This window comes from Castor canadensis, chromosome 4 (assembly GCF_047511655.1).
Source record: "Castor canadensis chromosome 4, mCasCan1.hap1v2, whole genome shotgun sequence".
Classification (NCBI taxonomy): Eukaryota; Metazoa; Chordata; class Mammalia; order Rodentia; family Castoridae; genus Castor; species Castor canadensis.
In genome coordinates, this window is record NC_133389.1 from 176,720,906 (window position 1) to 176,734,767 (window position 13,862).

General features: G+C 38.2%; 1 protein-coding gene across 14 annotated transcripts in view; it reads left to right on the forward strand.

Annotated features, from left to right (window-relative positions):
* Positions 1-13,862, forward strand: part of Sp100 (SP100 nuclear antigen) — an 82,534-nt gene that overhangs the window by 32,181 nt on the left and 36,491 nt on the right. For 8 of the 14 annotated variants that reach the window (XM_074071984.1, XM_074071977.1, XM_074071975.1 and 5 more), the window contains 9 exons: positions 2,482-2,628; positions 3,569-3,634; positions 4,887-4,970; positions 5,719-5,772; positions 6,464-6,541; positions 7,674-7,727; positions 8,776-8,847; positions 11,640-11,753; positions 12,693-12,746. In XM_074071984.1, coding sequence (XP_073928085.1) covers positions 2,482-2,628; positions 3,569-3,634; positions 4,887-4,970; positions 5,719-5,772; positions 6,464-6,541; positions 7,674-7,727; positions 8,776-8,847; positions 11,640-11,753; positions 12,693-12,746 — 723 coding nt within the window. The remainder of the gene's footprint in view (positions 1-2,481; positions 2,629-3,568; positions 3,635-4,886; positions 4,971-5,718; positions 5,773-6,463; positions 6,542-7,673; positions 7,728-8,775; positions 8,848-11,639; positions 11,754-12,692; positions 12,747-13,862) is intronic. The other 6 variants (XM_074071976.1, XM_074071981.1, XM_074071979.1 and 3 more) reach the window with 4 other exon arrangements.

Consider the following 13,862-nt stretch of genomic DNA (forward strand, 5'->3'; position numbering starts at 1 on the left):
TATATATATATATATATATATATATATATATATATATATATAGCTGTTCTGATTGATTTTTTTTTTTGGAAAGGGTGAATGCTAGAGTCCTATTCTACCAACTTGCTCTGAACCTCCCCAATTTTCTAATTATGTCTTTGATTTTCCATAAGAGCAGAATTTTCTTTTGTTCTCTCATACTACCAACCTATCCTCATCTATTACCTCCCTCTGCTCTTGACCTTGAGAGATAGCGATTTTTTTTAAAATGCAGAGAAAAAAATCAGTTTCCAGTGCCCAATGACCTTCATTCAAAGATCCACAGGACATCTCTGTTTGGAGGCTTTCTTGGTAATCTATTGCTATGTAATGTACCAAACCATCCAAAACTTAGTGGTTTAAAGCACTTTTATTTGTGACTTCTGTTAACTCCAACTTTAAAGCATCTCCAGCCTTTTCTCAGCATCCACAGTGTGATCACCCTTGTCTAGATCCCTGTCACTCTCACATGAGCCAGAGGAGCAGTCTTTTGTCTGGTGTTGTCTTTCCAATCTTGCTGCCCTCAAGTCTATTGTCTGCACTTGTGCTAAAAAGATCTTCCAAAAATGCAAACCAGTTCATATGGCTCTTACTTAAAACCCACTGCCTTCTGTGGCCCTCGGCATTTGCCCAACACTATTGGTATGACATTTTGAGCATGTCTGCCATGCTTCCAATTCCCTGTCACTTGCCCTCTTACTTCCTAATGTCACATTCCCAACATACCAAACTTCCTTTAGTGTCTGGAATTTGCAAGCTGTCTTTATGTGTGGTTTTGGAAAACAGTTTGATGTATTCTTTTACAGTTGAAAATATACATACCTTAGAATTCAGCAATTACATTCCTCAACAGAAACAAACAGAAGTACATCTATGTTGACCAAAACACATAGGAAAAATGTTTCGTATCAGCATTATTCATAAAAATTAAACGCTTAAAACAGCACAAAAGGATAAATACCTTCTGGGTTATTTCTATAATAGAATACTATACAGCATTGAAAACAATTGTACAACATGAATAAGGTGATTAAGTAATATATTCATTACACGTATGTGGAGGGGGGCTTTAGTTTTCTTTTTGCATACAGTAGACCCTAGGTATCATGGATATATGTTTCCAAGGAGATCACCATTGAGAAAAACACTCCAAATGCCCAGAGTGCCTGGAGTTTAATACTGTGAACCATGGATTCCATGGAACCATGGAATCTGCACCAAGGATGCTGGATTCATTTTTACCATAACATCGTCCACTTTCTGCTAAAGACATGCTGCCTTTGAACAAACCTAAAAATTTCACTTTGTCACTTAAGTAAGCACATTCATTTTTACTTTGCTTTTAGGGCATGATTTGCTTTTTGGGAGGCAGATTTTCACAAAATTAAGGGCAGGGAAACACTCAGCAGATCATGCAATAATTTAAACACAGCTGACAATAACACAGCTGACTGAGAGCTCCTTCACAGCCACAGAGCTGCATAATTGCACATGGGAATTCAAAATTTTGTTTTGGAATTTTCATTTATTTGTTTATTTGTTCATTCATTTATTTAACCACATATGGTCAAAATCATGTGACATACTATACATATGTATGTACATGCATATATACACACATACATAACATACATACATATAGAGAGAGCAAGGGAAAGAGAGAAAAGAGAGCGTGATTATTCTACTTATATAAATTATAGAGGAGGCAAAATTAATCTAGGTGTTGGAAGTCAAGATGGTGGGGACTTTGAGGAAGACAGTGGGGACGGTCATTGGGAGATGTCACTAAGAGGTTTCTGGGTATTGGTAATCTGTTGACCAAAGTGACATACTTACTTTGAGATCACTGAATACGTACTTTTACCTATGCATGTTATACTGCAATTATATTTTTAATTTTATCTTTTTTTTTAAGACAGTTCACTGTGTAGCCCAGGCTGGCCTGAAACTTTTGATCCTTCTGCCTCAGTCTCCTGAGTTCTGGGATTACAAGTATGTGTCATCATCCACTGCCAGTTTTATTTTTGATGGAACCAGGGTTTGAACTCAGGGCTTCATCCTTGCAAGGCAGGTGCTCTATCACTGAGCCACATTTTCAGCTCATTTTGCTCTATTTTTGAAAAGGGGGTCTTGAGAACTGTTTTCCTAGGTTGGCTTCAAGTTGTGATCCTCCCAATCTCAGCCTCGCAAGTAGCCGGGATTATAGATATGAGCCACCAACTCCTAGAGCTAATTTTTATTTTAAAAAAGAAAAAAAATCCATCTAAAGATAAAAGGGAAAGGTAAAAAAAAAATAGCATCAAGAAGCACAAAGGACAGAACAGAACTGAAAAGCAAGAAAAAGGGGTGAGGGTAAGGCTGTATCCCAACAGTAAAATTTCAGGAAGAGGACTATTAATGCTAGTGAAGGGGGTCCACCAAGGAGACAAATGAAAACTCTTTATTCATTATAATTTGTTCCAGGTGCAGAACCACCCAGCTATGGAATTCAAATGAATTCCTGTTCTGTGTTTCTGGTAGATATAAAGAAAGAAAAGCCATTTTTTCACTCAGATTTTGATCAACAAGCCCCAGCAAAGACTAAGCTTAACCAAGCATCTGAAATAATAGGTAAGGCTGACTAAAAAGAATTGGTAACTGTTGCCAGGTAACAGGCTCCAGGTAAGAAACTTGGGCACTTGAGAACCAACAGGGAAGGCCAAGGTGGCCTGGGATGGAGGTGGGAAGGGGAAGAGGCCAGCCCTTTGTAAGCCTAAGTAAGCCTTAAGAAGTGGGAAAACACCAAAAGGCAGAAGTGGAGGTAATAATGAGTTTTGATGTCAGAGAGGATCTTTCTAAGGACAGAAAAGAAAGCAAGAGGGTAAGAGTTAAAGAAAAGGGGGAAAGCTGGGAGCCAGTGGCTCATACTTATAATCCTAGCTACTTGGGATGCAGAGATCAGGAAGAATGCAGTTTGAAGCCAGTCCCAGGCAAATAGTTAGGAGGACCCTATCTCAAAAATACCTGAGACACACACACACACACACACACACACAGGGCTGGTGGAGTGGCTCAAGTTGTAGAGTGCCTGCTTAGCAACTGTGAAGCCCTGAGTTCAAGCTCCAGTACTTCCCCACCATCACCAAGAAAAAGAAAAGGGAAAAAAAATCAAGGAACCCAGGTATTTACAGATATTTACAAGAGAAGATAGACAAACACATCAAGACAAAAAGGTTTGAAGGGATCCATCTCCATGCACAGAGGCAGGAGAGGGCAGAATGGGCAAAACCAGGAAGAAAGTTGAGGTAAAATGAGAGCAAAAGAAAGGTGGAATGAGAATGAGGGTGGAAGTGAGAAGAGTGCCGGCAGGATGGGAGAAACCACCTCTATGTGTCAATTTGATCCAATTTTTGGTTTGGGTCCTGGAACAAGCTTCAAGCGTCATACTTTCAAGGAACAGCCTAAGTTAGCTTCCCAAGTCTTCCTAGAGTTCACACTGTGGGGTGTCCTGCTGCATGGGTCTCCTTGGTTGCTTGCTGAGACTCTTAAGGGCCTTTTCTCCTTTGTGCAGTCATCAGCAGTGAGGATTCTGAAGATGAGGCCCCAAAGTCCATCACCTCAGTACCAAGCAGGCCTGGTAAGGAAGGCTGGGAGGACAAGACTTGGAATCCGAATTAGGAATTCCTGTCTCCTGAGACATTCTATTATGAGCACATCTGTATGATGGATCCAGTTTATTCTGGGTCCCCGCTCTCTGCCATGGCTATAAAGTGCTTGACTTATCCATTGATTTCTAGGTCATCTTGATCTTAACAGTGATCATAACAGTGTTGAAAGACAATTCTGTCAGCTATCTCATGTTATCAGAAATAAAGACTTGGGATAAAATATTCTGAAACCTGATTTTGTGACAAAAATTTTCAGCAAGTCATGGCATATAGAGTGATACATAACATTTTTTAATTCACAACAACCTTAAGAGGTAAGAGGGATAGACACTGAAATGTTTCAAGGTCTTCTCCAAAGTCTCAGGAGAATTAAAGGAAAGGCAAGAGTACCACCCTTTGTAGTGAGCTTTTTCCTTTGTAAAGTGCAACACAGAAGTGATTATCAAAAGATTGTAGCATCTCAGTCCTATCTGTCACATGGATTGTCATAAGATTTAAAACTCTGTAGCATAAAAGGTAGTCATTTATTTTCCCCTTTTACTTTCTAAATTCAGAGGATTTTAGAGACAGGCTTCTTTGGAGAAAACATGGTAGGAAGAGACCTAAGAGCAATGAAAATATTATCTGGTCTTGAAGTTACAAAAGGGCAATATTTTAAATAATACTTTCATTCTAATTGCTCACTGTGTCTTCCAAAGGAAAATGGAAACACACTTTAGTTCTTAGACAGTACATTCTCCCTTACGTTAGTGTAAGCAAACTGCTCCAAGAATTAGTGCTAAAAATATGTCTGTGGCACAAATATGAGAGGAGATTATTTCTCTGCCCTGTAATGGCACCAACCTAGTGCCTTCCTGAACGATAAAAACCACTGGACATTGGATACTTCATGCACATTGGAAATGGTTCCAATGTGCATGAAACACAGAGGCAGAGGCAAAAAAATGTGGATGAAAGTAGAAGGGATAAGAAGTATAGAAAGAAAAGGCCAAGTGATGATGTTGTCCCCTGCCAATGAATTATCTCTGCCTTTGGGGACAAGAATGGAGTATCACTAACCTCAAGGTAAATAATTTGAAAAGGCAAACTCGTGTGGCCTAGGTGCAGGCAAAAATCTGCATGCATTTTCAAGGTTTCTCCAAGTTTTCTTAATGGGAATTTTCCTACTGAATTGGATCCTTGGTCATAACCAAGACCACTAAAGAATTATTTTTTGTACAGAAATGAATAACCATGATCTGTCAAAATTAAGTGGAGGAGAAGAGGCCCAAGAAGCCACTTGCTCACGAAGCCGGATTACATCAGGTAAAGAATATCAGAATTGCACCTCTTGGACCACAGGATATCAGGGTCCAAATCCAAAACTGTTTTCTGGATGAATTTTAATCCGTGCTCTCCATATGCCTTGATTCTGTAATATTTAACTTCCCTGGTCTGATTGGGAAGGGAAAGATCAAGAAGGCCTTATAGACTTGTTAAATTGGACAGGTCCCATTGATTGATACAACAAAAATTTAACAAAAATATGCTAGTAAAAGAACAGGTTTTTTTGTTAACTACCTGCTATCATATCTATTAGTACTAAAGAATTGAAATAATGTATTTTCTATATTTTATAGAATACAGTTAGAACGATATTCCTCTATTCATTGATAATCCTGTCATTAGTCACAGCTTAGAAAGCCTTCAAGGAATAATTTGTGCTGTTTAATAATTGAGCAGATAAAATGACTTCAGGTCAAGTACATTCAAACCCATATTATAATCAAAATGCTGGGATACATTATATTTCTTCTAGGGCTTGTGTAAATAAACCTCATCACAAAAACCTTAACAGGAAGTCATGGTAACTAGGTAATTCTACCTTTATTGATGACAAAACTGGATCTAGAAATGGTCAAGAGTCACTTACAAATTTACATAAAGAATTAAAAAGAACCCCAGGCAGGATCCCGGCATTGCATCACCAGGTCTTCAGGACCAGGTCATGTGAGTTGTCATAGAACTTATCTTTTGAGTACAAATGATGATTTTTCTCCATTTTATTTTACAGAGTCCACAGATTTCAGAACATCTCCTGTTTTCAGAAAAAGGGCTAGGAAAAGTGGTAAGAGAAAAATAAGAACGTTCCATGATTATTCATGACAGTGTTTTCTAATTCTTTACTCTTTTCTTCAAAGTAAAATACAGTTTGTTCTAATTTTGGATGGTTCTTATTTTAACTTTTCTATTAGGTAGGCTAGCTGCTATAATTTATGAGCTCAAAGGAGTTAATGACTCAACATAATAAAAGGTTTTTAAATAGAAGTTTAATTTTTTTCTTCAATAAACCATGCAGGGATTTTTAGATGAGAGACAGGCATGGCTCTATTTCTAGTTGCCATCAGAAGTAGAAGATCTACCATCTTTGATTCTAGACTTCCACGATTGCCCTGGAAGAGAAGCAAAACTATAAATAAATATAAACAGATTTTTTTTTAAAGCAGCAACAAATGCATAAAAGGGCAAGTAAATCAAAACAGAAAAATGTAGCATACAAAGACAGAGGAGCAAGACAAAGCGGAGACACCCACTGGAAGGGAATTGTTCCCCATCTCAGGCTGGGTGACAATGAGGGCTGAAACACTAACCTACAGGTCACACGAATTTGAAAGACAGATCCGTCTAAGGGCAGGGCATTCTTGCCCTGGAATTTCCAAGTTAAGTTTTTCTTAGTTTCCTTTGTATCGAATGTTTTTCTATGTTGGTTCCCTTGTCATACACTGAGACCTCCAGAGGACATTTGCTCTTTTCAACAGTGAGCGGACATGTCTTCGACACTTCAGAATCCAGTGATGAGGAATTACTTCCAGTGACTTGGATCTCAGCATCGAAGAGTGAGTGTGGGGTAAAGAGTAAGGACTGCCCGCCTCAGCTCCAGAACAGCAGGAGTCTAGGTTGAAAGCTCCCTTTCCTTGCTGTGATTTACTCTAAGCCCATAACACAGCATGGTCCAGGCCACCCTGGGGTCTAGTCTCTGCATTTACCTCATCTGCACATTTTGAAAAATACAAAACAAGTCATTTTAAGTTCAGGCTCAGTGAGATGATTGTAGTTGGGTGAGAATGTCTTTTTATTATATGCTGCCAGACCTATTAACCCCAAAAGTATTGGGTTTAGGGCACAATGCCACTTCTGTCCATCCTCTATTATGTAGATAAGAGAAAGCGAAAACTATTTCTTGATTTTATTATAAATTTGTTCAAAGCTCAAAGCATCCTGGTCCCACTCTCTAATTATTTGTGTAAAGAAAACCTTTTGGTTAGATTTTCATAGATGACCCCCAACATAACATTGGCCAGATAGTGATATTTGAAAATATCTTTGCAAACAAGGTTTTCATTTGTCTTTACAACAGCCTAAAAGGTAGGCAAGATAACTTCTTTGCTCCATTTCACAGATGGGGAAATTCCAGCACACAAGCCATTAAAGATCTTTTGCACATCACACAGGGGAAGCTAGAGGCAGAATCCATAGTCTGCACTATTAGCAAACACCCATAAATCCTTCATTAAAACCTTTGGAGCCAGTTCTGTATTTCAGAATTAAAAACATTTAATTATGTAAGAAAGACAATATAGTTTGCATTCTATATTACAAGACATGCAGTCAATTCTGGCACAGCTTCCTAGTCCCAGTTATCTATCTTAATGTTTATGCAGCAGGCTGTGTGACTATTCACACCACATGTGATAAGATTTGACACCCCCTCATGGTACATAAGCCTAGATCCACTGACAATTAATAAGCAGCAACCTAGGGAAAATATTGGCTTCAAAGCACTTTTGACTTTGCAATTAGAACTAAATGGGCTCTGTCCCATTTGGTAGGGTTCTCTCTTCTTTCAAGGGAGACAAGTGATCATCACAGCATCTTTATAGTTCAAATCCTATCTAAGGTGCAAGTAGTCCTGGCATTTCTAACCCTTTTAGTTAGAGATTTCTGGTTTTCTTTTTCTTTTTCTTCTAGGTTCTCTGGATAGTGGGAAAGTATCTGATTTGAGGACACAGAATTGGAAAACATGTAAGAGCAATTTAAAATACTTTAAGTAAATATTTTCCTTTTATATAAAAACTTCATTCAAATTTTTAAATATTCTTTAAAATAAAAATTAATTTGTTAGGATTTTTTTTTTAGTACTAGAGATTGAACCCAAGGTCTCACACATGCTAGGCAAGTACTCCAGTCCCTGAGTTATATCCCTAGTCCTTTTCAACTTTATTGGGCTGGCCTCAAACTTATTATCTTCCCACCTCAGTCTCTTGAGTTGTGGGATTACAATTATGTGCCCCCATACCCAGCTTGCTGGGATTTTCAGATGGTTCATATTATACATTTTGAATTAGGTGGGTTGGGCTAATTGGAATAATATGTAGGCCTCAAAATGTTCAATGGTACAATCACAGTGCAAGTTTATTCTTCACTCACACAGAGGATAAAGTAGTTTCCCAGGTAGAGAATACACAATCACCCATCATTTAGGGCCCAGTTGATGGGGGCTCTGATAGCTTTGTGTGTGTGGTACTGGGGTTTGAGCTCAGGGCCTCACACTTGCTAAGCAGGCACTCTACCATTTGAACCACTGTGCCAATCTTTTTTCATGTTGGGTGTTTTTGAGATAGGGTCTTGCAAACTATTTTCCCAGGCTGGCTTTGAACTGCAATCCTCCTGATCTCTGCCTCCTGAGTAGCTAGGATGACAGGCGTGAGCCACTGGCACCTGGCAGCTCTGATATCTTTTTTTATTTTTTTTGGCAGTACAGGGGATTGAATCAGAGCCTTGTGCTCGCCAGGCAGGTGCTCTACCACTTAAGCTATTCCCCCAGCCTTTCTGATATCTTTTAAATGTTTTTACCACCCCAGATTAGAAACAGAGGAATGTAAACAAGTGAAAAGCAGGAAGAAGTATAAAAAAGGATGAGTGCCTGTTATGGCCAAGTTGTCCCCTGCCCCAGATGAAGTCAGAGTAGGAACATTTCTACCCCTCATACACAAGCTTCTCTTTCCAATGTTTCTTTTAAAGAATTTCCTGATGGACTAAGACTGTTAAGGCATTTTCCTTCTTTCTACAGGCTTCAGCAGTAGTGACTTTTCAGAATGGAGCCGTAGAGAAGAGCTTCCTGAAGTCCTGAGAAGGGGATCAGGTAAAGAAGATTAGAATGTCAAGCCTTGGCCTGCAGGATGTCACGAATCTGAATTAAAAGCCACTGTATCCAGATGCATTTTATTCTGAGCACCTTGACTGCCTTGTCTCCAGTTATCCTGGGAACTCTTTTTTGGCACTTTAGAAAATGAAAAGAGGCAGGAAATTATCATAAACTCATGTTTAACAGGATGAGTTCTATCAACTAAATGTATGTAACTATATACTGCTGTTGTGGAAGAAATAAATAGCAAAATGATGGTATATTTTTAATTCCCAATGTCACACATACTAATACAAAGATGCTAGATTCCTAGTGATATAACAGTTATTTGTTATTTGTAATTGTAGAAGCCTCAGAAAAAAAAAAAACTCGTCCTGCTATGTGATTGTAGACAGAAATAAAAGCTTCAGATCAACTACTCTCAAACTTTAGTATAGTTTTTGACAGATGTCCTTGACCATGTATTTTAATTATATTAGATTCTATCAGTGTTCTTTCACAACTAAGATCACAAAAGCCTTAAGACTTATGCAGCTATTCCTGTTTTGGGATGAGGAAAGAAATATGCAAGTGTATAAGAATAAAAAAACTAAAGGAAGAAGAGGGAGTAATGACCAGGTGTCTTACAGTGAGTGACTACTATGTGTAACAGGCAGGCAGAAAGGAGCTATGGCTCATGCCCAGAGTCCAAAGAGGTGGTATAAGGAACCCAGAATATTCACAGGGAAATGTGTCAGTTGTTATTTAACAACAACAAATAAAAACATATAATTTCAGGTAAATGTTATATAAACTATATGTAACATATATACACATACATCTAATCATATATGTGTATATAAATATTGATTGAGATATAAACATGTGAATGGAGAGGGAATAAAGGAACATCACAAAGTGACAAAAGAGGATAGGAATGGAGCCAACTATTTTATATACAAAATATCAAGAAAGGATTAACAAATACATAAAGGGGAATGGAGATTAAAAACATCACTGACAAAAAGGGAACAAATCAACACAGGAGATCAGAGAAATTGGAAAGACAGAGGCTCACAGGATCAGAGGCAGAGGTAGAAATGTACAGGAGCCGAGCAACAGGCAGGAAATGAGGAGAGAGAGACGTGACCAGATCAAAAAGAGCCTAAATCTCTGTGCATATGAGGTATAGTCGTTTGTTTTTCTTGGCTCATTTGAGTGCTAAAGTTCCATGAGACCACATTAAGGTGTGTTCCCTGGTTACATCAATAGTCAATAGTCTGTCATGTGCTTATCTCTATTCAGTGTCTTGTGAATCCAAAGTTCTTCAAATGAATAGAGGAAGAGAGTCAGAAGGGGTGCAGTCTGGTAGTATGTGCTAGAGAAGGCAATTCTGGTGTGATCAGTTATCTTTGTTTTCCTGTGTACATGGAGGAAAAACTCTTCCATCCTCTTTCCTCACCTCTCCCCCAAAACATGTACACACACACACACACACACACACACACACACACATACACACACACTTGTGCACAGACTCTAACTGCTGCCAAAGAACAGCTGGGCTCATGGATGGAGGGAGATGACACTGAGAAAGGATGAAAATAATAGACTGAGTCATCAAATGAAAAGATATCCAAATAAATTTCAAGTTTTTCAAAGTAGATATGCATTTAAATACCCTGGTTTTGGGAATTTTGAGGAAAGGAGGGGTGATTTTCAAAATACCTCTCAGGGGCTGGGCACATAGCTCAGTGATAGAGTACTTGCCTAACACGTGAGGCCCTGAGTTCAATCCCCAGCAACATTGAAAAAGTAAAAGTACAGATTTCAAAATTTCAGAAGTTGTAGCAGAAACATGTAGGTAAAGTCTGAGACTTGCAGATTTGCAACACAGAATGCTCACAGGGAACTGGCAAAGATAATACAACTGGGTATGTAGCTAGTGTAAATAAGCTGGCATTCAGCAATAATCAAAGTAGAAATCTGTAAGGTGAAGCTGAATATGAATGAAGGAAATATGGATAAGGACAAAGATTAACACTGTAAAACCAGCTAAGAAGGTAAGATCAAGATAAAATCAGAGAACAAAAAAAAAAGGAGGGGAGGAAGTGAAAGTAGTAAGGTCACGTAAATAATAAAACTAGATTCAAAGTTACAAGCATAGAAACATTGTACAAAGATGAGGCACAATAGAAACTATGCCATTAAAGTTAAAAGATGAGAGACATAGGTCAGTGTAAAGGGAGAGAGGAGAAAGATGGAGAAATTGTGAGATGAACATGAGTCAAAGATAACTTGACAAAAGCAGTGAGTTTTCAGAGCAAAGTGTTCCCAAGTGTCAAAGTGGCCCTGGGAACTCACTCAGATTACAAGAAACCTTTCCCCCAGGCATTTTCTTCACTCCTATGGCTTCAATCACCACCCACAACCTAATTATCCTTAAATATGTATCTATGTATCTCCAGCCAGCTCTGCCTTCTAAACTAATTTGGTGCTGAAAGTCTCTGTCCAAGGTGCTGAAGATTGTAGCCTTCTCCACTTGGGTGTCTCTCAAGACTTTTGTAACTGAGCACATCTTTCCCCTTAAAACCACTCTTTGGTCCTCTAGTGTTCTCTATTTCTAAAACACACTATTAAACCTTTCTTTCAAGTGGAAATTCTGGGAGTCATCTATGAAAGGAAGGGACATATATACATCAGAGGTAGACCCACATGTAGCAGTGGGGAGGAGAGAGTCAATGCTAGAGGAAAAGAGCCAATGCTACAGAAGGAGGAGCCACAAGTGATTACAAATTACAATTTAAAAGCAGATCCACAAGGACCAGCACATAAGAAGTGTTCCTGTGTCATGTGTTTCCCAAAAGGTGTTCCAAGAAGTCAAGAAGCAAGGATGGAAAGTAGCCAAGCATCTTTCATAAGGGGTAAGGCTGCCCAAGAGTCTTGGAATAGAGGTGACTCAGAAATACTACAGACACTGGGTAGTTCTGTGGCAGATACACAGTTCAAGGAGAACATCAGGCTAACTCTGGTTCACCAACAGGAAGTGGCCCCAAATCCCAACTGTGGGTTGTTAGGAACCTGAAATCAGAGTTCCCATTTCCTGCCACACTTGATCGTGAGCACAAGGTAACAAGGAATAGGTCCAGTCCGTGCCAGAATCCTGTTCTCTGCTTTTGCTCTACTCAACACTTTTGATAACTACAGAGATGCAAGAGCTCATTAGAGTGTCAAGTCTAACATGCTGAGCTCTATTGGTTATGTATGGCAACAATTCCACTGGTAACAGTGGAGTTGTCTGGCTGACGGTATTAGCACATCAGTACTAAAGTGTGGGACTATAGGATTTCTACCCTTATCTATGGAACAAATAAGCTGAATTATTTGGCTGGTGGATCTGATAAATAATGGTGTTACTTTGTCAAAACCTTAGAAATGCCTAGAAAGACAAATTGTCCTGCTACCTGTCAGGAAAAGACCTCAGAAAACTATTCTTAAACTAAAAACATGTGGATTTAAAGGAGGTCCTCCAACATGTTATTGATTTATATAGTGATTTCCTATTAACCTTTGCAAATGAGATCTTATTTAATCATCATGAAAAACAAATTTAAACCAAGAATAGGATACCTGTCCTTATTTCTTAAGTGAGGAAACTGGTGCACATAAGTAAGTCTCAAGGTCTCTGATGACTAAAGATCTTAGAAACAATTCCATGCCTATCTATTTCCTTAGAAGGACAACAGAGGAATGACACTCAGAACAGCATTATAAATTCAGGCCTTCCATGCACTGCAAATTGTAAGATCTATAACTTTTACTTATAAATTACAGTTTTCTGACCACCCCCCATTACTTTCTAGATACCATGGATGTTGGAAAGAATTCTACTTTGAGCAAAGACAGTAAGAAAAGAAGTAAGAACAAATAGAACTTGCTTGATTTTTATGCTTCAAATGAACTATTTTTAATGTTAAGGCTTACTACCATTATGTTTTATACCTTTCATAAAACAAAAATGAATGTCTTTTCAAGTAGCTATTTTTTTCAAAATGTTCACATCTTCATTCTGTTTTTATTCTGATTTTAAAATATTTATTATAAATATTGGTGTGTATCTTTGAAGAATATTTCTATGTGCATATTAATATATTTTGGAACATCATTTTAATTGTTTGAATAAGGTAATTATATATATATATCATATATATGTTTTCCTTTTCTTCTCATTTTTTAGGGGGGCAGTACTGGGGTTTGCACTTGCTAGGCAGATGTTCTACCACTTGAGCCATGCCCTCAACACTTTTTGCTCTTGTTATTTTGGAGATACAGTTTTGCTTTTTGTCCCAGATGGCCTCACCACAACCCTCCAATTTTATGCTTCCCACATAGCTGGGAAGACAAGCATGCACCACCAAACTCAGCTTTTTTCCACTGAGATGGGGCCTCATGGACTTCTTTTGCATGGGCTGACCTCAAACCACAATCCTCCCCATCTCTACTTCCCACGTAGTTAGGATTACAGGCATGAGCCACCAGCATGTGAGTTTATGCTTTCCTTTTCTTGTTTTTTTAAGCTAATATAGCATATCTAGACAATAAATACACTAAACATTTTAACATACTTCCCCTTTTAATATAATACTACTACTTGAATACCTTTTTATTAGTGAATATTCATGGTACAAAATAAGAGGTTTTATTATGACATGTAAAGTATTTGGTCATATTTACACTTACTTTATAAACAATTCTATTTTAGGGCTGCTTTAATGTGCATTGTTTTCACTTTTAGTGTGATGGGAATTTTTCATTTGTTACTGGTCACTTGCTTTTCTTCTTGCTAGAATTCTTTGTTACAAAATGCTGTCAGTATTTCCTGCAACACTGCCTGTCTTTTTCTTGAGATGCTGAATAATGTTGGAGATCTTTCTATGTTATGTATATTAAGTCTTGGTCATGTGTATTGCTCACATTTTGTCTCATTTGTTATTTTTCTGGTAGACTCATTGGTGGAAACTTTTGTCCTAGAG